The following is a 25,652-nucleotide window of genomic DNA, read 5'->3' as shown; positions in this document are numbered from 1 at the left end:
CTGACTAAGGCTCATTGGTTGATTCTTGTATGTGCCCTGATGGGGGATCGAACCAGGCAACTTGGCGTTACTGGATGATGCTCTAACCAACTGAGCTGCCTGGTCAGGGCCTTACATTTTACTTTTTAATTACATTTTACATTCAATATTATTTTGTATTAGTTTCAAGTGTACAGCATAGTGGTTAGACAGTCATATACTTTACCCCCCAAAATATTTCAAGTACCCACCTGGCACCATACATAGTTATAACACTATTATTGACTATTTCCTATGCTGTACTCTTTCTTATTTTTTAGAATCAAGTAACTTTTGTCTAGTTACTAATCATTGTTATGCTCATAATTGTTTGTTAAATCTAGGTGGTTGCTCAGCTTGTCTCAGGTGTGAAGAAGGACTTGGTACTTGAATTACACAAATTTTTATTTTTGTGTGGTCAGTTTTATCAGTCTTTTTGTTACAGTTTCTGCTTTTGGCACCCGGCTTAGAGAGCCTATTTCATAATAATGATACTTACTGTTTAGTATTTTAAGGGTAAGGGCCTTATACACATTATTTTACTTAATATCAACCCTGTGATGAGGTACTATTATCTGCATTCTACAGATGGGAGGTTACAAATTAATTTGCTTAAGGTCCCACACTAGTAGATGCTAGAGCCAGCACTTGAACTTAGATCTGCATGAATCCAGAGGTATGGTATGGTATTGTGCCACTGATACCATCTCAGGGTAATAATAACAAAAATTCATTAGCATTTCCTCCTAATGTACTTACCATTTAATTTTAACGTAAAATTTTAATCTGTATAATTTATTTTGCCTCATGTTTATCCAAATAGTGAGAAATTTGTCCCAATACCATTTTAACTACTTCTTTGCCCACTAACTTGAATGCTACTGTTATCATATACCAAATTCTTTTTTGTTTTTTAAATATATTGACTTCAGAGAGAGGAAAAGAGAGGGAGAGAGAGAGAGAGAGAGAAACATCAATGATGAGCAAGTCATTGATCAGCTGCCTCCTGCACGCCTCCTACTGGGGATCGAGCCCACAACCAGGGCATGTGCTCTGACCGGGAATCGAACCGGATTCTCCTGGTCGATGCTCAACCATTGATCCATGCTGGCTGGGCAGTAACTGTTTGAATAGCAAGTTAAAACATTGGAAAGTTTTGTTTGTGGTATCCACCATAATTTTTACTTGATTAGTAAATTTTGCGATCCTAGGTTTGTTCACTATGTACCTGTTTCTTAGAAATAGAAGTTTTGTTTATTTTTAACTGAAAAAATAAAAACGGAACAGAATTAATATTTGTAGAGTTCCTACCATGCATCAGACTTCACGTATTTTTATGTAGCTTGTTCATTACAAATTCTGTGAGGTGGGTGGTACTATTCAAAGGTTATAGAATAAAGAGGGGCCAACAGAAATGAACACATTTGTACCTAAGTATAGTGGCCTTGAAACTTTTTATTGAAGTATAATATGTGTATAGTAAAGGCATAAGTTGATGTAATGTTGAGATTTGAATTAGACTTAACTTTAAAGCTCCTTTTTTATCTAATTACATAACATACTAGAGCCATGTTTAAAATGTATGTTTCGTATTATTTTGCTTGAAATAAACTTTTTTTTCTTCTTTTACATTTATAGGCATGCAAAAAGCGAAGGAGAGATGATGACAGATCTTCCTGTGAAACAATTACAAAGTATTTATCGCCAATAGGGAAGACTGGAGACAGGGTTTTCTCTCCACCAAAATCCAGTAATATTCTGGATTATTTTAGAAAGACTTCACCCACAAATGAGAAGACTCAGTCAGCAAAAGAGTGTAGGATAAAGTCATCCGCACCATTGCCTGCTGACATTGGCATAGGCTGTAAAATACCTTTGGAAATGTCCTCAAATATAGAGTTTAAGAAGAGAAGGAAGAGAGTTAATTTATCTCATCAACTAAGTAATATTAAACCTGAAAATGAATCTCCGGTTGAAATTAATAGTGATGACAGCAAAGAAGACTGTAGTTTAAATAATGATTTTGTAGAGAGTAGTACTTCTGTTTCACTCAACAAGAAACATGTAGAAATACTTGCAGAAAGTATTCAAGATATCAAAAACCAGTCAAGCACTGTGACCTCCAAAAAAAGTTCTAAGAAAGTAAATCCTAAACAAGGGACCACAGAAACTGAGTGTAAAAAATCAAGAAAAAGGAAGCGCCAAGAGGTAATAGATCTATCTGAAAGTTTACCCTTGGCAGAGGAACTAAATCTCCTTAAAAATGATGGTAAAGATAGTAAACAGATAATTCCTTCCTTAATTAATGAAATCAAGAGTACTGCAAATAATATAACTCAACAAGCCCAGTTAAATGATAATATAATAACTGTCTCGTATGAGGAATTTTTAAAAAGTCACAAGGAAAATAAACTGGAACAGACACCAGACTCTACAATGTCAATTTGTATTCCTTCTAAAACTGTTGAAGATAGTGTCACAAGTGGTTGTACAAGTGATACAGAAACCTGTGAAATTTCCCAGCAAGTACTCTTTAAGACAGTTACTGTTCTTGCGCAGGTTCACCCTATTCCCCCCAAAAAGACAGGGAAAATACCCTCAATTTTCTTGAAACAAAAGCAGCTGGAAATGGAAAATAGTCTGTCTGATCCTGAGAATGAACAGACAATTCAGAAAAGAAAATCTAACGTTGTTATACGGGAGGAAGAACTAGAATTGGCAGTATTGGAAGCTGCAAGTTCTGAAGCTGTGAAACCAAAATGCACTCTAGAAGAAAGACAACAATTTATGAAAGCGTTTAGGCAGCCAGCATCAGATGCACTTAAAAATGGAGTCAAAAAGTCTGATAAGCAGAAAGAGCTCAATGAAAAATCTTTAAATGAGGAAGGAAGAGACAGTAATTCTAAAAAAATCATGGAAAATCCTAATATCCAAATGGTTTCAAATGATGACAATTCACAGTCACACACTAATAAAGGAAGTTTTCCTAAGGAGAAATGTAAAAAGCTGAAGAAAAAGTATAGGAAAATGTTAGATACTGGTGCTACTCCAGGTGAAAATAGAGAGGGAGATCCTCAAAAGAAAGAATCAGCTTTTTCCTTTAAAGGTAGACAGAATAAAAATAGGCTTAGAATGAGTTTAAGACAAAAGAAAAGAGCAGTTTTCAAAGACAGCCTATTCTTTAACAGTGCAAGTCTTGTTTGTGAAGATAGAGCAGATGACCCTCTAAAGGCTTTTTCTCAGTATACCAGTAAGTCTTCAAGAAAAACTAGCCCACCAGGTAAGGGTAAGGTGGTACATGCTAAAGCTGAAACTGAAGACCGCTTGGTAAATGTTCTGACACCCAGATCAACCAGGAGATCTACACGAGGTAGCAGGACGCCGACTACAACAATCGGAGGTACAGACTCTGGAGATGCACAAGATAGTCCAGTAAAGGCTTCCACTCCAAAAGCAGCCAACTTAGCAGAAAAGCATAGCCTATATGCAGCGGAATTAATAACAGTATCCTCTGATTCAGAGAGTCCTATTAGGTAAGCTAAAGTTTTGTTTTTGTTCTCAAGTTTTAAGTATTCTGCATGTACTGTTAGCTGGGAAGGAAAATACTATAAGCATTAGAGAGTACTATTTTTCCCTAGAACACAGCTGATTTTAAAAGGAAAAGAGAGGGTGTCAAAAATGCTGCTACTTTCCACATTTAATAAAGTCAGGCATGATTGCAGAAGAATTCTAGATATACTTTAGATGAGGTCTAAACTCTTATAACAGTTGCTGGATGAAATATTCTTCAAATATGAATTCTGTGCATATAACAAACAAGATTAAAAATAAATCATAGACTTTTATTTCCTGGGTAAACTGGGCCATGCACTATGAGGTCTATACTTGCATACTGGTTCTGGCTAATGTAAGAGTGATGTTAGGGGCTAATTTTCTGTAAAGCTTATGATTTCTAAAGTAAACAATTTATATTACAAATTTAACATTGAGTTTGGCTTACTTTTGAATTAGTAATTTTGAAACTAATGGGGTGTTTTTTGTTTTTTTCTGTTTTAGAACTGTCCAGAAATTGGAGCCCTAGTTGGTTCTTTTCTATATTTAATTGAAATTTTCACATATTATAATCATGAAAATGTTTCTGATTTTTTTCCCAGAATGAAATTCACCAGAATTAGTACTCCCAAAAAATCTAAGAAGAAATCTAAGAGAAGATCCAAGAAATCTAAAGCAACTGGTGGAGATTTTACCTCTCGAACTAGAAAGGTAATTGAAATATCAGGGAGTCGTGTAAGTGATATTCTATTTTCTTATAAGCAACAATAACAGCTACTACTATTGGAAGTAATATGCTACAAGAAGATGCACATATTTCATAGATTGGATATGTTAACTACAACCCTATATTATTTTTCACTATTTTTCTATTCCTCTGGTTAGTTTATTAAGACATCAAGATAGCTTATTGTGAGATGAAAGCAATTGATAAGGACCAACTCTAATTTACTTTTTCTAAGTTTTGTTACTGAGAGTTACATTCCAATTATTTTCCCTAAGGCTACTTTTAGGTCATGATTGAATGTTTGGTTTATTTCTGTAGATTAGATGCTAAAAAGCAGGATCTCTCAACCCTGGTACTATTGACATTTTGGACTGGATAATTCTCTGTTGTGGGGGATTATCCTGTGCATGTAAGATGTTTAGCTGTAACCCAATTAACTGCAAGTTTACTGAACTTTTATTTTAGAAATACCATGCCTTGTTCGTGCTATGTACTGCTTAGAATTGTGAATCAGTAATAAAGTTTCCAGCAAGACAAATCTCAAAATTTATTGTATCCAATTGGGGTCTTATCTGAATTTACTTAGATCAGTTATTTTATCTCATACTATTAATCTGTCAGTGAACTTACTACACAGCCTTGCTTTTTGAGGCCTTAGCCAGGCTTGTTTACTAGCTCTAGGAGAAAATCTCAGTCATTTTCTGGGAGACATTTTTCATGTTTTATGAGAATAAGAATAGACTGGTTTTCCTGAGCGCTCCATATTCATAACAGCTCTCCAACAGATATTTACAGAATGGCTCTGGCTTCATTTTTCTCATGCCATAAATATTTATTTAATGCAATGCTATATGCTAGACATTGGGAGGACAGCTCCAAACAAGCTGCACATGGACTGGATTCTCATGGAGCTTAACGTCTTATAATGAATTCAGGCAAATAGGCAGTTGAGTATATGATAAGATTTATAATAAAGTAAGTGCTGAGTTCTCTGAAAGCACATAGATGGGATGCCTGACTTCCCAGGTACCTAAAGGGTAGAAATTGTCCTCTAAACATAGGGAATAGGATATGTAAAGGCCCTGTAGGCAAGAGAGAACATATTTTAGGGAATGAGAAGTAGGGTCTGGACTATTAAGGAATTTCAGCATCATTCTGAGAGAAGTAGGGAGCCATTTGAAATAGGGGACAAACATGATTAGATTTGAGTTTTAGAAAAATTACTCTGACTGCAGTGTGGAGAATAATCAATGAGCAAGACTTGGGGCTGGGGGACCAGTTAAGAGGCTTTTGGAGAAATCCACATGAGATATAATAATTGTGTTTTGAATGACAATAGTGAAAAATGGACGGTGGTTATTCAGGGGGAAGAATTTAGGAGACTTGATGGACTGAATTTCCGTGAAAGAAAGGGAGAAGTGAAGCATGGTATGCAAGGTACTGGCTTGGGCTTTTGAGTGGATGCTGTTCCATTCCTCTGAGAGAGGAAGAAAGCTAGGTGTGGGAGAAAGGTGAGGAATTTGGTTTTGGAAAAAATGGATTCTAGGAACCTGTGGGATGTCCAAGTAGAACCATTTATAATTAGCAGTTGCAGAGATTTGAGCCAGAGGGAAAGCTGAAGGAGTTATTAGCATACTGATGGTAGTGGAAACTCTGAAAATGGATGAGTTGATGTAGGAAAAGTGTATTTGGTGAAAAGAGGAGCGATCCAAAGATAACCCTGATAATCCATAGTCTTTAAGGATTGAGCAGAAGAGAACATGGGAAGAGAGCCTGAACTGGTAGAACAACTTGGAGAATTTGATGTCATGCAAGCATTTCATGAAGGGGAGTGGTCAATACTGTCAGAAGTGGCAGAGAAGTTTAGTGAGATGTGAATTGAAGTGCCCCTTGATTTTTAGCAGTCTTGGTAAGTGTTGAGTAGTGAATGCACAGGTAAGATTGTTTGCCTAAGTTTAGGCAAGAGGGACAAGAATAATTAGATTGATTCAGAGTGGTTGTTTCTCCCAGGTAGCTATGGCAGAAGACAACAGAGCCAAAGGAGGTGAAACATTTTTAAGCGTGGTTAAAGTGATGTGCAGTGGAATCTAAGCTGGGTGGGGAGCAGGGGCTGACGAACAGGAAAGTCAGAGGACAGATTCCAGATGTAGTCAGGAGTAACCAAGTAACAGCTGAGAGGATAGGCAGTTAGGTCAGGAAATAGTGTGTCAGAAATGATTGTTTTTGATATGATAGAATTATGGTTGATTTTAATTTTCTTTATTTCTGTTTTTTGTTTTTCTATAAATATGAACTTTAAAAAACTTACATCAGAAAAATAACTATTAGAAAAAAACACAGGTTTCAAGAAATAGCAGGACTACTTGCCAACAGATATTTTTTTTTCTCACATTCACTAAAACATCTCTTTTTGTATAACAGTTTGTTTCAATGATTGAGTTGTTAATTTAAATTTAGGTGGATTGTTTTGAATACTAACTCACCATAGGTTCGTCAGCCTGCCAAAAATTTTGCTAGCAGAACAATAAAAACCTATCACTGTATTACCATAGAAGCAAATCCTTAACATTTTTAACCTTCTTAAATATATTTTAAATATTCATTTCTATTCTTTTTAATGTTTAAAAAAATTTTTTAAAGATTTTAAAGACAGCAAACATTTATTTAGAAAACAAACAGGAGAAGCATATAAAATGTACAAGATCACTTAGCACATCAATGGCAGAACCAGATCTGAAGACCAGGCTTTATTCTTATCTAGTGCTCTTCTTCATTCCTAATAACTTTTCAGTTTCTCTAAAGGATTCAGCCTAAAGCTGTCTAAAATCAAAGAACGGATGCCATGAAGATGGTGGGGAAATAACCAACAATTCTAAACTATACTACAGAAATCTTTCTGGGTGTTTTTCACAAATGTAACTATCTGTATAAATTTCAAGTAAGAAATCATGGCAAAACAAGTATAACTAGACACATTTTAATTTAATTGCCTTAGTAATATTTGAATAACCATTTCTTTGTCTTGTATTTAATGGAGTTTATTATTGTATTTTTTTCTATTATATATATATATATTTTAATAGACATTTTCTTTCAAGAGCAGTTTTAGGTTCACAACAAAATTGAGCTAAAGGCACAGAGATTTCTCATATACCCCCTGCACCCACACATGCACAGCCTCTCCCATTATCAATGCCAGAGTGATACATTTTGTTCTTGCTGTTGTTTTATTTTGATTTTGATTATTAAAGCTGAGGAAAATGAAATAAGAAAGGGCTTAGGACACAACAGGAGAGTCTAGGTGGGGCTGCTTTGGCCCTCTAGAAAGTCAGAAAAGGGGGCCTTGGGGACAGATTTGGGGGGATTAGTTTAGAATGAGCTGCCATTGCCCATTGCTCCCCTGGTTGCAGGTCTCCTGGGGACCCTTAGAGTTTAGGAGATGCATGCCTGTGGGGGAAGAAGGGGGGAAGGAGCAGAGTAGTACATTTGTTCCGATTGAAGAACCTGTGTTGGCATATTATTACTTAGAGTTCATAGTTTACACTAGGTTTCATTCCCTCTTGGTGCGTTTTGGTATATTCTGAGGGTTTGGACCAATGTCTAACGACATGTGTCCACCATTACAGTATTATACAGAGTGGTTCCACTGCCTTTAAACTCTTTTATGCTTTGCCTGTTCATCCCTTCCTCCCCCACCTAACCCCTGGCAACCGCTGATCTTATCACTGTCTCCACAGTTTTGCCTTTTCTAATTTTTCTATTATTAAATATAATATGTTTGCCAGTGATCTAAATTAATGTTTCAAATTTTTGTTTAGGCAAGCAATACTTCAAAAAATGTATCAAAAGCAAAACAATTGATTGAAAAAGCAAAAGCTTTACACATTAGTAGGTCAAAAGCTGCTGAAGAAATAGTGACACCCTTAAGGCGTTCATCTAGACATCAGATTCTTCCTGAAAGGAAGAAAATGTCAGACACAGAAGTAAGTATTATAAATATTTATTGATATAAATTATGTCCTAGCCCTGACCAGTGTGGCTCAGTTGGTTGGAGTGTCTGTCCTGGATACTGGAAGATCATGGGTATGATCTTTCATGGTCAGGGTGTGTACGTACGGGAGGCACCCTATCCATGTTTCTCTCTTACATCAATGTTTGTCTCTCTCTCTCTCTCTCTTCCCCTGCCTCTCTCCCCCTCCCTTCCTTTTTCTAAAATCAATTTAAAATAAAATCTGTCCTATTTTGTTGTTTGGAGTGGGAGAAGGAAACCATTATAAAGTTAAAAGGTAGAATTGTGAGGTAGCCTTGAGGTGGTAGGAAGAATGTCGTTTTCATTCTGCTTTAAAAGTCCTTGGCTTTCTTTTGCCTACAGAATGTAGTCTGAGTCCTTATCGAATTATTCAAGATCCTTTGTAGCCTGGCTGGGCATGGCTCAGTGGTTACGCATCAACCTAGGATCCAGGAGATTGCAATTCGATTCCTGGTCGGGGCACATGCCTGAGTTGCGGGCTCAATCTCCAGTCAGGGGCGTGTAGGAGGCAGCCGATCAATGACTCTCTCATCATTGATGTCATTGATGTTTCTCTCTCTCTCTCTCCCTCTCCCTCCCTCTCTCTGAAATCAATAAAGATATATTTTTAAGGAAAAAAAATATATATATCGTTTGTAGGCTGAACTAGCGCTTCCCTTTCTTCATAACACCACCCTTTCACCCGGCCAGCATGGCTCAGTGGTTGAGTGTCGATCCATGAACCAGGAAATCATGGTTCAGTTCCCAGTCAGGGCACATGCCCAGGTTGCAGGCTCGACCCCCAGTAGGAGACATGCAGTATAGGCGGCTGATCAATAACTCTCATCATTAATGTTTCTCTCTCTCCCTTCCTCTCTCTGAATTCAATAAAAACATATTTCAAAACAAAACACTACCCTTTCTCATTTACAAACTTTTGGCTCTAATGACACTAAATTATTCACTTCTCAAATGGTGCAAATTTTACTTTTTTTTCAGTTTTTAGTCTCATGATGGGGAAATGTATGGAGTTACTATGTAATTATCTTGCCTATGGCTTCTAGCTCTGTAATCCTTTTGAAATTTTAATGACATTAATTGTATGGCATATTTTTAAAAAAATTTTCTTATTTTGTCTTAGGACTCTGTAATAATAATAAGTTCAAGTCCTGCTTCTTTAAAGCATCCTGAGACAAATCAGAAGAAACTTCAGTGTCTAAATGATGTGCTGGGAAAAAAACCTAACAAGACTCCTAAAAATGAGCCTGGTAACCACATTTGATAACATTTATGATGAAGGTTGGAATGTTTTGGGGGATTATATTGTTCTGAATGCTCTCATTTTAATCTCTTGCCTTATAAAATGTAAACTTTTAATTGTATTAAAATTATTTCTATTTTAATAAGTAAAGTTATAATGTAATGAAGAGTTTTGCAAAGGGTAACTGAGCATATTTTAAGTTACCACATTTCTGTGTATTTATTTATCCTCAGTTAAGTTAGTGGTTCCCAAAACTGACTAATCATCAGAACCATCTGGGTAAAATTTTTTAAAATTAAATCTTTATTTCCTTTTCTAGATATATTAACTATGAATTTTCAGAGGTGGGCTGTGGGAGTCTGTAGTTTAAAAAAATTTTGTTCTCCAAGGGATTCTGATAATATTGCCAGGTTGAGGGACCAGATCATTATATAGAATTCTTTTTAATTGAAAGATTTTTAAGGAGTTAGTTTTTTAAAAGTTCAAAAAGATAGAGATATAATTTTGAAAGTGGCTGGAGGGAAGTGGAGATGATGAACAAATACTAACCTGAGTATTTATTTTTCTAAGGAAAAATGAAAGTCGCTCCTTTATTTCTTACCAGAAAGGCTCATAAAACAGCTGATCCTACCCTTGGTTTTGATGAAAGCAGGTCAGTCCAGTACACATTTGTAAATGCCAAAATGTTTTATGGAATGTGTTTTGTATTTATTCATTTACTTTGATGAGGAAGCATGGAAATTACCATTTGAAGCTTTAATAAGTTCATTTTAAAAGATGACAATATGACAATGGTACAACTGGATTTGAAGGTCTTGGTTTTTTGCAAACATTTTGTGGCCATCTCTAGACAAAATAGTAGAAAAATAAACAGGCAAACCAAAAAATTAAAAAGCCGATTATGAACTTAATTAATAAATCTTTAAATACCTACTATGTACCCAGGCACTGTCTCTGATACTAGGACTATTATGGGGAACAAAATAAGACACATTCCTTGTCCTTATGAGGCTTATACTCTAGATCAGGGGTGGGGAACTTCGGGCCCACAGGCCATATACAGCCTATGAAATCATTTCGTCTGGCCCTGCCAAGGCTTCACCAAAAGAAGCAGTTACAGCCATCACATTAGGGTTGAGTTAATTAAATATTTGACCAAATATGGCAAGCTAATTTTTAAGTTGATAATTTTGTATGGCCCTTGAATGATGTTATAAATATCCAGATAGCCCTTGGCAAAAAAACCACATGGTCCCCACTCCTGTTCTAGATGAATGACAAACCATGATTAATCATTAATTGGGCCAAGAAATGAAATATTGCAATTGTGCTAAGGAGAGGTACAAAGTTCCATTGAGTTTATATTAAATAAATTTGATCTTGTCAAGAAAGACTCTGCTGAGGAAATGACACCTAAACTGAAGGATAAGCAGGAGTTCATCAGGGGGAGGAACAGTGGTCCAGCCAGAGGGAAAAGTCTGTGCACAGTCCCTAGAGCTGGATGGAACATGGTAAATATGGAAGATTGAAAGAATGCCAATGTGACTTGAGCATAGAAAGCAGGGGTGAGAGGAATGTGAGATTAAACTAGAAAGGTGGATGCCAGTCCAGTCAAAAGGGTTTAAAAATGAGTATGGACATTTGGTTTTGAAAGTTTAATCTGACTACTGGATTAATTTGGCTATTGTATAAAGAGTGGAATAGAGGAGGGCTTAGAGTGGATGCAGGATTCCAGGTGTGAGATGATGGCAGTATGGACTCCGGTGTTGGAAATGATGTATGAAAAGATTTAGGAGCTAAATTTAAAAACCTTGATTAATTAGAGTTGGGTTAGGAGAGAGGAAAGTGTAAGGGTAACACTTAAGTTCTGGTCTATGTAAGTGGATGGCACATGGAAGAAGACCAAATTTAGGGTCATCATGTGTTCAGGTTTTTTTTTCTTCTTGTTTCAATTTTACTGATGTGCAATTACTATTGTTAAATGTACAAATCTTAAGCATACAGTTTTGATAAATATATTATATGGAGATACAACATCTTTGTTTTACTCCAGGAAAGTTATTTACTCTTTCTGTTACCCCACCACTGCCACAACAGAAGGTCACCACTCTTCTGGTTTCTACTGCTATAGATTAGTTTTGTCTGTTTTAAAACTACATAAACTTTAATTATATATATTCAATGATGTATATTCTTTTGTGTTTATTTTTGTTTCATATACACACAGATATTTTTTAATCCTCACCCGAGGATTTGTTTTTATTGATTTTTAGAGAGAGAGAAACATCAGTCGGTTGCCTCCCTTATAGTCCCAGACCGGAATCGAACCTACAATCTTTTTGTACAGGATGACACTCCAACCAACTGAGCCACCCGCCAGGCCTTGATTGTTTTTATTGACAAGTGCAGACCTTATGTGCTGTAAGATGATCCTCAACCTGGGTCTGACTGAGATTTCCTCATGACAAGACTCAGGTCGTACGCTCTTGTGAGGATTACCACAGAAACAGTGCTTTGCTCTGCTCTCAGTGTATCACATAAGGAGGCATCTATGACACTGACACATCTCACCAATGGTGGTGTTAACCTTGATCAGTTGGACATGTTGATACCTACCAAATTTTTCTACCTTAAAATCACTCTTTTCCCTATGAAATTGATTAATATTTTGTGAGGAAAATATTCTAAGATAAAGCCAATATCTTGTTCCTCATCAAACCTCCAGTTTTTAGGCTTAACATTGATGACTTCTACCTGAATTAATCACACTGTAATTGTTGTTAAATGGTGGTAATAATCTGTTGCAGTCATTCTTTCTCTATGTTAGTTGGCTGCTGTAAGAGCTTTTCCATCTCCTTTTATGTATCTATTTATTATTTTACTCATGGATTTCTGTTTTATTCATTGGGCTTTAATCCATTAATATTATTTATTTTGATGCTCAAATTGTTTCTGATTTGGCCATTGTAAGCTCTTCAGCATGGTTTCTATGTTCAGTTGACATGTCTCCATCATTTATTGCGTGTTTCTTACTTCCTGGAACAGGAAGATGTTCCAGGCTCATATTTTATTTGCCCTCCCCAAGCTAAGTACTTGTCATTTTCTCCAAGGAGCCCTGGTTCCTCTTTGTAGAGGGTGGTATTTATGCATTTTTTTTAAAAAGGAAAACAGAAAAAGCAAAGGGAAAACCCCCAAAATAGCCCCTGTTAACATTTTGGTGGATGTCTTTTTTTAAAATATATATACTTATTTAACTTCTTAATACTGGTAAACTTTTGTTTTTATGATAAACAAAAAAGAGTTTGACCAGCTAACTTCTTAGCTGATTAAATCTTTTTAAATTAAAAGGTATTTATTTTATAGGTAGTTTATTATTTTTTTAAAAGTTTTTATAACCTTAGTTTTCCTTTTTACATCATTTTCTTAAAAGTCAAGACACATCTGAAAGATCTCAGGATTGTGATATGCAACTTAAAGCAAAGCGTGACTTTCTAATGAGCGGTCTGCCAGATTTGTTGAAACGACAAATTGCAAAGAAATCTGCTGCATTAGATGTGTACAATGCAGTGAGTACCAGTTTCCAGAGAGTTGTTCATGTACAACAAAAAGATGATGGTAAGCTTGCTGATTATATTATTGAATGTTTACTTTGAACAGGTTAGAAGTAATGTGAAACTGTGTAAGTTGGTTTAAGATGAGGCTAAGGTTTAATTGTAATTGTTAAAGTGATTTTAGTGGGAATTTAAATTCTCTTCCTGAGCCTTGGACTCACTTTACCGAGGATGGCAACTGGGGGCAAGAAAGCCAAAGGCATCCTCAGCCTTTACCCCTTAGGCCAGGGGACAGCAGGCACAGGTGTGCGGCACCTTAAGTGCATGTTGTTCTCTAGAGAGGCTCTCTGTTCTGAAAGGAAGGCCATTCCCTTCTGAAATTATAACCTGTGTGTGAACAGGTCATCTAAGAATTTCTTATAGGAGTTCTAGCCCTGTCCTTGTCCATGCTGATGCTTAATGTTCAGGGAAATCTGTTTGCCTCCTTTCCAGCACAGCTTGTGCTCTTTACTACCATACCTGTATTGGGGAATATTCTCTGGAATAGGTGACATGTAGCAGTGCTTCATTGCCCTAGTTCACCCTATTTTCATATGCACCGTGCACAAGAGCAAGCTGTTTGCACAAGCCCCTTTCTTATAATGTGGTATTAGCTTGACCATAACCTAATTCTGTTTGGATTCTAATGCTGTAGCAACTACAGTCTTACTTTACTTACATGGTTTTTAATTGCTGATAATATACCAAGCCTTATATCATTATGTTGTCATTGTTTCTACCTAGAGTTTTTTTTGTCAGCACAAAAACAATTATATTCTCCTCAGCTGGCTGTGGTTTGGTTTAGTGCACTCGTCTATCATGAAGTGTGCACTACGTTCCGTTCTCTTCTTTTCCCTTTTATGATTCTGACATTGATACTTTTTGATTTTCGTTCAGCCTCTCATTTGTATGGAGAACTTCCCAGCCCGTCTTTGTAATAATGTCCTACTTTTCTTTTTTCCAAACTCAGTTGATGAACCCTTTCTTGTTATTTTTTACTAGTTCAGCTTTATATAGTTTTGTTTTGTTTTAATTCTCATCTGAGGATATTTTTTCCATTGCTTTTCAGAGAGAGTGGAAGGGAGAGAGAGAGAGAAACATCGATGTGAGAGAGACACTTCAATTGGTTGCCTCCTACATGTATGTGCCCAGCTGGGGCCAGGGATGAAGCCTGCAACCGAGGCACGTGCCCTTGTCTGGAATGAACCTGGGACCCTTCAGTGTGCAGGCTGATGCTCTAACCACTGAGAAAACCCAGCTAGCGCTATAGTATTTTCTTATTTTTAAAAAGTTTTTATTTATTGATTTTAGAGAGAGATGAGGGAAAGGAAGAGAGAGAGAGAAACATTGATTTGTTGTTTCACTTACTCATGCATTCAGTGGTTGATTCTTGTATGTGCCCTGACCAGTGATTGAATCTGCAACCTTGGTGTATCGGCACAACGCTCTAACCAACTAGGCACCCAACCAGGACTTATACAGTATTTTCTAATAGTATGCACAACTGTAGAAATTAATTATGCTTTTCCCCCCTGATTTTGACAAACCCATTCTCAGAAGTGTGCTGCTGTAAAACTTAGCCTATCTAGTGGTAGATGAGCAAATGAGGCAGGCATAGAGAGCACTCTCTCTCTTAGAACCTTAAGAGTTAGTGAACACTTAACTATTGCCCGGCATTGTGCTGAGCACTTGGTATGCATATCTAGTTTAATCCCCTTAACAACCCTAGAAGGTTGAGTATTATAATTGTCACCCCCACTTTACACATGAAGAAACTAAGGTTTAGGATCTTGGCCACACTCACCTAGCTAGTAAGAGGCAGAGTCTGGATTTGAATCCTGGTCTGATTTGAGAGTTTAAACTTTACACCAGGATGTTAACTGACCCTGAAATTTTTATGGTGAGTAGCAAGGTTGATTTAAAAAGAGAGGAAAATTTGCTTATTTTTAACAATTGGGAGGGAAAACTAGGTAATTTTTATTAATTGTCTTTGTTGGAAGTGAAGATTTTGTTCCCTATGTACTCATCTGAGTTTTGATACTTTTGTGTTAACTATGTGGTTAAGTCTTTTCATGTTTATGTACTTGGCATTTGATAAATGGATAGTATGTGAATGAAGGTAATTAAAACAATTTTTCTGTTTTTCTTTAGGGTGCCACTTGTGGCATTTGAAACCACCCACTTGTCCTCTTTTAACTAAACTTAAACAATTGAATACTAAAGTAGATCTCTCAAAATGTGTTATCGCTCTTGGTGAATTTTCAACATTAAATTCAAATTTGAAAAGTAATAATTCTGCTGTTGTGGTAAGTATTAGAGAGCGCATCCATTGTAGAGTGTTTCCTTCACATCTTTTAGAGGAAAAGAATTTTGGATATCTACTATTGTAGCCTAAAGTTCATTTTTTCCTAGAGTTCAATTTAAAGAATAAATTTCAGCTGAAGTATATATCTCTTTTAAATAGAGATATAAAAACATTTTAAGAATTAGTGCTAGCCAGTTACAAAAGAAGATTACATTGTATAGTATGTTTAGATACTTTCTAAGTCAGCATTATAACCTAGTAAATATGTGAAGTACAATTAGTTGAAACAGAGAACAATAGAAACATGAACTAAGTCCTTCAAAAGCTATGGGAATGCGGCTTTTTGCTATCAAGATTGTATTTAGTAACATTTCCATCAAGATTACATTTAGTGACTAAAGCTAATATCAACTTATTATTGACAAAGTAATTGGTGGTATCGTGCTTAATGGTAATAGACAATGTGGGTGAGTTATTGAGTATTTCATTCTTTATTTCAGTTTATGGGGAGAAGGAAAGATTTTACTGAAGAAGTAAGAAATCTTTTGCTGGAGGAAATTAGGTGGTCAAATCCTGAGTTTTCTTTGAGGAAATATTTTCCTTTGCTTCTAAAAAAGCAAACTGAGCACCAAGTACTCTCTGAATGTCATCATAAGCAAGGTTAGTGATAATCATTATCATTTATGTTAACATTTCACTTTTGAAAGCACTAAGAGGCCCTGGCTGGTGTGGCTCACTTCGTTGGGCATCGTCCATGCACCCAGAGGTTGAAGGTTCGAGTCCCTGTCCAGGACACATGCCTATGTTGCAGGCTCCAGCGCCCACGGGGGTTGTGCAGGAGGCAGCTGGTTGATCAATGTTTCCCTCTCATTGTCAATGTTTCTCTCTCATTGTCGATGTTCCTGTCTCTCTCTCCCTCTTCTGCTGTCTTTCGAATCAATAAAAACATTTTTAAAAAAAGGAAGTACTAAGAGTTATCCATTGACCCTTGGAAGTAGCCATCATGAAGAGAACATTGCTTATGGTTGACAGGGAGAATTTGTTCAGCTGAAGTAAAGCATCTTGGGCAATGCAGCGTTAGCCCCTGCCAGCTTCCAGAAATGCCAAGCCCAAGACAGCTATTAATAATTCACTTAAGGGAAGCTTTAGATGAGATAATTTGAACTTACACAGATTGTACACAGGCAGTCCAAGTAACAAGGCCTTCAGCTTGCTGTCATTGTGCCGCATTTGATTCTTGCCTTTCATTTTGTAGTAACACAATTGAATATTTTGAAGTAATACTAAGATTATTGGGTATTAAAATGTTTTTGATTAGTAAGCATATGCATTTCTGTTATTCCCCAAATAGAAAATCCACAACTAGAGCCTGGCGTCAATCTAAAAGAAACCAAAAGGAAACGAATGGAAACGGAAAATCGTAAGTCAAAAAGAAGGAAACCAGGTGATTATTCAGAAAATGGAAATGGAAAACCAAAAGAACTCGAAAAACCACACAACTATACTGGGATAAAACTGGATTCTTCCAAAAGTCTGTATTCTAAAACATGCAGGAAGAAACAAACTGCTTTGAGTACAACATGTAAAGTGGAAACAGAAGCAGAAGATTCTGATGTTCTGATCATAGATGATGACAAAGCGTCTACATCAGAAATGTCTTCTGTTCCTGGTAAATTAGTGTTTCTTCCTCTGTTCCTAGATCTCTCTTTTTTTTTTTAACCTGTTACTTCCTCTCTGTTAATATGTGCTCATTGCAAATTCAAACAACATATATGTATAAATAAGAAGTGGAAGCCTCACTGATTAGAGTCCTATAGATAATCATATTAACAGGTTGCTGTTTGGTCTTTGATTTTTCTATGCTTCTGTAAATACATATGCTTTTATAAAAACCAGGGATCATACTATACATATTATTTTACACCTATTTCTCATATTTCTTATGTGTTCCCATTCAATGTATCTAGCTTTTCCATAGTATCCTATGGAATTGATTAATTCATCTATTTATGATGCTTTAGAGTATATTTTGATATTTGTATAGCAAGTCTCCTATCATTTTTAAAAGTAATTTTCATGCATCTACTCTATTATGAACTATAGATTCCCCTACCCTCATAAATCCCATTGGGGTTTGGTTTTGCATTAGTTTATAGATTAATTTGGAGTGAACTGGCATCTTTATAACATTCGGTATTCTCAACAGGGTGTGTAACATATCTCTCCATTTAACCCAATGACTTAGCTGGAAATTTTAATGTTTCTCTTCAGTGGTCAGAAAAGGCTCCACTGAGCCTCAAATTATGCTATCTATGTTCTTTAGAAAATTTTTATGGTAAAAATTATTTTTCATGTTTCTGGAGTTATTAAAAATTTTAATGTATGCTTTTAAATGCTACTGTTGTGAGACTTTATGGTGTTTTTTTAAGGAGGGATTTGATGTAAAAAATTTTTAATGTAATATTAAGTTTTGAAATTGCCTTTTTGGCATTTTATAAATATAAATATTTGTGCAAATAGTTATTGTTACATGAAACATAAATGTCTAAGTATATGTTTATGTCAAGGAACAAATACTTTAATGTATATTTTTTGTTTTAGATTCTGGAACTGAAGACATGCTTTGGACAGAAAAGTATCAACCTCAGAACTCCAGTGAACTCATAGGCAATGAGCTAGCTATAAAAAAGTTACATAGGTTCGTAAAATTGAGAATTAGTTAATGAATCTAGTTTTTTGAAATTTTATTTATTCTAAAATCTATAAGTTGTAATTATAAAGTAATACATTACATGGTAAAAATCTTTAAAAAACACACACACAGAGAAGACTATTAAGTAAATATCCCTCTATTCTCCCTAAAGGTAAACCAGTATTAAAAGTTTCTTTTAAAACCTTCCAGAAAAAATTTTATGCATATATTAGTTTCTTCTTTCAAGTACTTGCATTGTTCTTAGCTCTTTAATGCTTAGAACAATAGTGTGAGAGTGTAAATGCAGTTGTCATTGTCTCATAGATGAGGAATGAGGCCTAGAGAAGTTGAGCATTTGTTTAAGGTCACACAACTAGAAAGTGATGGAGCTAGAATTTAAACACAGATAGTCTAGCTCCAGACTAGAACTTAATCTTTCTTATACTGAGCATTGTATATTAGACATCTTTCATGTTATCACACAATCTATTTAAATTCTTTTTAGTTGCTGTATTGGTTTCTTGTATCTGTGTATCATCATGTATCTTTTCCCCTACTGATGTAATTGCAGGTTTTTCCTTTTGGAGGCTAATATAAACAGTGTTGCAATGAATACCATTTCACATATAGTCTGTCTATATTCTATGAATTTTCTTTATTAACACATTTTTTCTCATTACAGTTGGTTGAAAGACTGGAAAAGAAGAGCTGAATTAGAAGAAAGACAAAATTTGAAGGGAAAAAGAGATGAGAAACAAGAAGGTATTTTGAGTCATTGTTTCCCATTTCACTGAAAATTTTTAGAATTAGATTAGCTTAAAACTTTTATAAAATTTTTTATTCATATTTTAAAATTGGTGTTCTGGTTTTTGCACATGAAATTTTCAGCATTTATTGGCAAGAAGTTTGTGGGATTTGATCATTGGGTTTGGTGAGATAGAATTACTGCCTAAGCAATTATCATTTTATATGCATTTGAATAATTTTTCAGATCTGTTGGATAGAATTGACTTTAAAGACAGTTCAGATGAAGAAGAGAATCGTCTTTGCAATACTGTTCTCATAACAGGGCCAACAGGAGTGGGGAAAACTGCCGCAGTATATGCTTGTGCTCAGGAGCTTGGATTTAAGGTTAGTCATAGCTGCAGTGGAACAATGTTAATGAATTAAAAGAAAACATAAACTGTCTTGTCTTTTTCATATATTCTTCCTTTAGATATTTGAAGTGAATGCCTCATCTCAGCGCAGTGGAAGACAGATTCTTTCTCAACTGAAGGAAGCTACTCAGTCCCATCAAGTAGACAAGCAAGGTGTAAACTCACAAAAACCTTGTTTTTTTAATAACTACAACATAGGCAAGTCACCAAGTAAGTAATTATTTTCTTTGTCATGACCTTTTGAAAAAAATAAAATCTAAGAAATTTTTTTAATAATTAGTATTTTCCCATTTGTTTTTTTCTACATATACACATGCCTTTTTAATTTTTAACTTGATTGTTTTAAACATGTCTCAAGACCATCATATAATTTTACTCCCATAATTTTAATAGATATCTCTGACAAGGACTTTTTTAAAAATATAATAACCCCAATATCATAATCAGACCTAAAAAAATTAATGATATACCTTAATTTGATCTAATACACAGTCTAATTTTTCAAATGATTTGTTCAAATCAGAATCCAAACATGGCTCACATCTTACATTTGATTAGTATCTCAAGTTTTTTTTAATCTCTGTAACAATTCCCTCACCCTTCTTTTCATATTATTTAGTTAAAGAAAATGGATCATTTGTCACAAAATTTCAACCAACTGAGCCACACTGGCCAGGGCTCTCACGTTCTGTATTTGTCTGATTGTATCTTCATAGTATTAGTTAACATATTTCTCTTCCTGTATTTCTTGTAAACTGGCAGTTTGGTGTGTTCTTGATTAGATTTAGGTTCCATTTTTAGGGTAGCATACATGCATAGGTGGGGCTGTGTACTTACCATAGCATCATAGTAGGAGATACATAATGACTGGTTATCCCACTTTTAGTGATACTAAAATTGATTGATGAGTTTGTTTTCAGTCTAATCCATCCAATATAAAGTTCCCCCATCACTCTTTTATCTAATGGTATTTTGTAGCCATTAATGATCTTTGGTCTAGTAAATTCATTATTTCATTAGGGGTTAAAAAATGGTGGTTTTGTAATTCACTCAGTGTTTCTTAATTTATTAGTTAGAATTCTAAGAAGCACTATTTCTCATCAACTATTTGGATACTTTGAAATACATTTTGTACAAGAAAGGTATGAAAAATGCTTCAGTCTTTCCTTTTACTTATCAGTTCTTAGAGTATTGGTGCCCTAGTAGTCTCTGAAGTTGACCAATGAGTTTTAGCATCTTTTTGTTTGTTTGTTTGTTTTTTAGTATTATTATGAATTCATGTATTTGTATGTATGTAATGTGTATCAGTCCTTTGTGTTCATTTTTCATTTATTTATTTATCTATCTATCTACTTACTTATTTGTTAACCCTCACCCAAGGATATTTTTTCTCTTGATTTTTTTTTCTTTTTTTTTTTCCAGAGAGAGAGTGGAAGGGAGGGGGACAGGGAGGAGACAGAGAGAGAGAGAGAAACATCGATGTGAGAAAGACACAGATTGGTTGCCTCCTGTACCCACCCCAACCAGGGCTGGGGATCGAACCTGCAACCCAGGTACCTGCCCTTGCCTGGGAATCAAACCCCAGACCCTTCTGTGGGCAGGCTGACGCTCTATCCAGTGAGCCACACCGGCCAGGGTGTGTTCATTATTCTTTGCTTTTAAGATTTCCTCTTTATCATTGGTTTTAAGCAACTATAATGATGATATACATTGGTATAGTTTTTCTATTTCATGTGCTAGGGGGGTTGTTGGGCTTTTTGGATATATAGGCTTAAAGTTTTCATCAAAATTAGGAAAATTCCAACTATTGTGTTTTTTCCTTTTTCATTGGAATATATTTGACATGCAACATTGTGTAAATTTAAGGTGTACAATATGTTAATTTGATACATTTATATATTGTAATATGTTTTCCATTGTATTGATAATTAGCACCTCTATCACATTACATAATTATTATTTCTTTTTAGTGGTTGGAATAATTAATTATAGCCTCTTAGGAAGTTTGATGATTATAATACATTATCATTGTCTGTATTCACTATACTATGCGTTAGATCTCTAGGATTTATTTACTGCTCATTGCAAGTTTGTGCCCTTAAACCTCTGTCCTATCTCCCTGGTAAACCACCATTATACTCTCTTTTTATGAGTTTGGCTTTTTCAGATTCCAAATGTAAGTGACATCATACAGTACTTGTCTTTTTCTGTCTGACTTCTCATTTAGCATAATATACTCAAGGTCCATCCATGTCATAAACTGCACTGTCCTTTTTCTCACAGCTGAATAACGTTCTATTGTGTGTGTCACGTACTTATCCATTCACCTGTTTCTGGGCAATTAGCTTGTCCCTATCTTGGCTGCTGTGAGTAATGCTGCAAGAAGTATGGGAGTGCAGATATCTCTTCGACATCATGTTTTTTTTCTTTGGACATATACCCAGAAGTGGAATTGCTGGATCTTATGGCACTTTAATTTTTTAGAAGCCTTCATATTGTTTTCCATAGTGGCTGAACCAAGAGTATACAAAGCTTCCCTTTTTCCCACGTCCTCGCCAACACTGGTTATCTCCTCAAATGTTTTTTCTCTTCTCCTTTGGCAACTCCAGTTATATATATTTTAGACCACTTGATGTTTTCTCACAGCTCACTGATTATTTGTTCAGCTTTTCAGTCTCCCCCACCCCTCCGTGTTTCATTCTGGATAGTTTTTATTACTGTTTATTCAAGTTCACAAACCTTACCTTTGCAGTACCTGTATGTTGTCAGTGTAATCCAGTGTATTTTCACTTCACACATTGTGGTTTACATTTCTAGAAGCTTGATGTAGATCCTTTATATATCTCCTATATTACCAGTATTTCCAACAAGGTTTTGAACATATGAAACACAGTTATAATAACCGTTTTATGTTTCTTGTCTACTTCTATCATCGGTGTCATTTCTGAGTTGGTTTCAATTGATTGACCCTCCCCCCCCAATGGATTATATTTTCCTGCTTTTTTGGATGCCTGATAATTTTTATTAGATTTCAGGCTTTGTGTCGTTTACCTTGTTGGATGCTGAACATTTCTGTGTTCCTGTGACTCTTCTTGAATTTTATTCTGGAATACAGTTAAGTTACTTACAAACAGTTTGATCTTTTCAGGTCTTTTATGCTGTATTTAAGTGAGACCATAGCATTTAGTCTAGAAGTAATTTAACCCCATTACTTAAGCAAAATCCTTCTGAGTCCTCTCTCCACTGCACCGTTACTTATGAAGTTTGAAGAGTAACTATTCCCAGCTCTCTGTGAGCCTCAGAGGTTATTTCCTCTAAACCTTCATTGATCGTCACTCAGTTGAAGACTTGAGGGGACCTTCTTTAACTTCCCAGAACTCTGTGTAGCCCTCTGCTCCTTGGTATTCTGCCGTATGAACTCTGTCTCCCCTGGCCTCCCAGGGCTCTTAGTTTAGTCTCCACAACTCAGGGAAACCTCCAGACTGGGTTCCCTCTTCTCACTGTGGCCTGGAACTTCTCTCAAGGCAGTAAGCTGGGCAATCCCTAGGGTTTACCTCGTTTGTTTCTTGGCTCTCAGGTATCACTGTCTTCTGTTGCATGATATCCGAAGTCTTTTTTAAAAAAATTTCATTGAATTTACTGGGGTGACATTGGTTAATATTACATAGGTTTCAGGTGTTCAGTTCTACAATACATCAACTGTATATTGCATTGTGTGCTCACCCCAAGTCAAATCTCCTTCCATCACCATTTATTCCCCTTTTCCCTCTTTTGCCTCTTTCCACCCCCCTTACCCTCTGGTAATCACCATACTGTTGTCTGCATCTATGAGGTTTTTTTTTTCTTTGCTTAATCCCTTCACCTTTTTCACTCAGCTCCCCATTTAAGCCATTTATATTTAATCCAAAGTCTTGAAAAGAATATCATATTATGTTCAGTTTTTGTTGTTATTTCAGATGGGTGGCTAAGTCAAGTCTGTATTTTGGCCAGAAGCAGAACCCTCTCTATTTTTCTTTTTGTGTTCATATTGTCTCATTGTCTCATCTTTGGCTAGGAGGAAATCTTTTTTAATCCTCACGAGAGGATATTTTTTCCATTGCTTTTCAGAGAGAGTGGAAGGGGGGGAGAGGGAGAGAGAGAAAGAGAAACACTGATGTGAGACACATCAATTTGTTGCCTCCCACATGGCCCCAATGGGGTGTGGCTGGGGATCGAGCCTGCAACCAAGGTACGTGCCCTTGGCCAAAATCAAACCCAGAACGCTGCAGTCTGTGGGCTTATGCTCTAACCACTGAGCAAACTGGCCAGGGCTAGGAGAAAACCTTTTTAGTTGGCTCACGTCCCTTTTTTCTTTTTCTCTTTTTACTTTACTATTATTTTTTTAGCCCCCACCCAAGGACATGCTTAGGTAGACGGAGAGAGAGAGATTAGCATGAATGTGGGAGAGAAACATCGATCAGTTGGCTTCTGTACACTCCCTGACTGGGGATCAAACTCGCAACCCAGGTATATGTCCTGACCAAGAATCGAACCAGCAATCGTTTCCTTGCTCTCTGGCTTGTTAAGATGTCCCAGGCCTAAAAGGACCGTGTCTCCAATGAACTGATCCTTATGGTGGAAAACACTTTCTAAAGAATATATGGCCCGGCCAGGCATGGCTCAGCGGTTGAGCATGGACCTAGGATCCAGGAGATTGGGGTTTGATTCTCGGTCAGGGCCCATGCCCAGGTTGTGGGCTCGATCCCCAGTTGGAGGCATGCAGGGGGCATTGATCAACTGATCAATGGCTCTCTCATCATTGATGTTTCTATCTCTTTCTCTCCCTTTCCTTTCCTTTCCTTTCTCTGAAATCAATAAAGATATTTTTTTTTTTAAAAAGGAATATATTGATAGCCCCGGCTAGTATGACTCTATTGGTTGAGGGTCATCCTGTACACTGAAAGGTCGTGGGTTTGATTCTTGGTCTGAGCACATACGCAGACTAAGGCTTCGGTCCCTGGTCAGTGTGCATATGGGAGGCAACCAATCGATGTTTCTCTCTCACATCGATGTTTCTTTCTCTCTCCTCCCCCTTCCTTTCTCTCTAAAATCAATAATAATTTTTTTAAAAAGCATAAAAGAAAATAATATATTGATAAAATTTAGCCAAGTACTTATGAGTACCTTGAAGTAAAAATTGGCACGTATTTACCCGGCCTGCGTGGCTCAGTGGTTGAGCATCAACCTGTGATCCAGGAGATCTTAGTTCGATTCCTGGTCAGGGCACATGCCCGGGTTGCAGGCTCGATCCCCAGTAGGGGGCGTGTAGGAGGCAGCTGATCAATGACTCTGTCATCATTGATGTTTCTATCTTTCCCTTCTCTCTGAAATCAATAAAGATATATTTAAAAAAATTTTTTTTAATTGGCATGTATTTTCTAAAACCAATCTGTGGATTAATGCCAGTCCATGATCAAGCAATTCTTGATCTATGACAAAAGTAGAAAAGTAAAGACAAACTAGTGAGGTGTGTTTTTTTTTAAAATAAATTGAAATCTATTCAATATAAAGAAATGTTTTTTATTAAAAGATTATGCATTTCTTACCTTGTGTTTAAATGCCCTGTTTATATGAAATGATAGTGATGTCTATAATTTCTTCAAACTCAAAATTTTCAGTAACTTTTTTGAAAACCTGTAAGATACAATATATATAAGATCTGTGGAGATAGGGGAGTTAAAAAAGACTAGGACACTGTCATGGAATTGTGCCCATATGATGGTACGTGAAGAAGATTCTGCTCCAAGGCCATATGATAATAATTAGGACATGTAAGGACTGAATTAGGGTACTTGGAAGAAAAGGACATGTTCTGGAATAAAGGCTGGGCAACATTGGCTTCTGGTGTAGGGAGGAATTAACCATTTCTTTTTAAACTTTGTATCCATTCTCCATAGCATCTCTAGAAAAACATATTTTTTATTTGCAGTATCAATTTACTGTAGGGTTAAGCTGAAGTTGGACAAAAAGTTCTGTAATGTGTTCAGTATGTACTGTTACAACTTTTCCTGCAGCCTTTTCTGAGCTCACATAGGTGTACATAAAGTGAATGGAGGAATTAAGAACATTATTTGGCCCTAGCCAGGTTGCTCAGTGGTTAGCGTGTTAGCCTGCAGACTGAAGTGTCCCAGTTCCATTCCTGCCAAGGGTCCCAGTTCCATTCCGGCCAAGGGCACGTAACTCGGTTGCAGGCTTGATCCCCAGCTCTGGTCTGAGAGTGTGCAGGGGAAAACCAGTCTATGTGTCTCTTTCACATCGATGTTTCTCTCTCTCTCTCCCCCTGCTTCCACTCTCTCTGAAAA

At 36.2% G+C, this 25,652-nt stretch overlaps 1 protein-coding gene across 5 annotated transcripts in view; it reads left to right on the top strand.

The window, feature by feature from the left end:
• The window catches only part of ATAD5 (ATPase family AAA domain containing 5), a 43,234-nt gene that overhangs the window by 1,458 nt on the left and 16,124 nt on the right, over positions 1-25,652 (top strand). For 4 of the 5 annotated variants that reach the window (XR_013997366.1, XM_081115782.1, XM_081115784.1 and 1 more), the window contains exons 2-14: positions 1,657-3,551; positions 4,173-4,281; positions 8,116-8,280; positions 9,448-9,574; positions 10,138-10,219; positions 12,998-13,182; positions 15,309-15,463; positions 15,963-16,122; positions 16,814-17,131; positions 18,064-18,160; positions 18,837-18,916; positions 19,146-19,285; positions 19,371-19,521. Coding sequence is in view for 4 of the 5 variants with exons in the window: in XM_081115782.1 (XP_080971908.1) it covers positions 1,657-3,551; positions 4,173-4,281; positions 8,116-8,280; positions 9,448-9,574; positions 10,138-10,219; positions 12,998-13,182; positions 15,309-15,463; positions 15,963-16,122; positions 16,814-17,131; positions 18,064-18,160; positions 18,837-18,916; positions 19,146-19,285; positions 19,371-19,521 (3,664 nt within the window). In the remaining variant the exon portion in view is untranslated. The remainder of the gene's footprint in view (positions 1-1,656; positions 3,552-4,172; positions 4,282-8,115; positions 8,281-9,447; positions 9,575-10,137; positions 10,220-12,997; positions 13,183-15,308; positions 15,464-15,962; positions 16,123-16,813; positions 17,132-18,063; positions 18,161-18,836; positions 18,917-19,145; positions 19,286-19,370; positions 19,522-25,652) is intronic. The other variant, XM_081115783.1, reaches the window with a different exon arrangement.

The sequence above is a fragment of the Miniopterus schreibersii genome (assembly GCF_964146895.1).
Source record: "Miniopterus schreibersii genome assembly, chromosome: 16".
Taxonomy (NCBI): Eukaryota; Metazoa; Chordata; class Mammalia; order Chiroptera; family Miniopteridae; genus Miniopterus; species Miniopterus schreibersii.
Note: the sequence above shows the minus strand (reverse complement) of the source record. Positions and strands in the feature narration are given on the sequence as shown.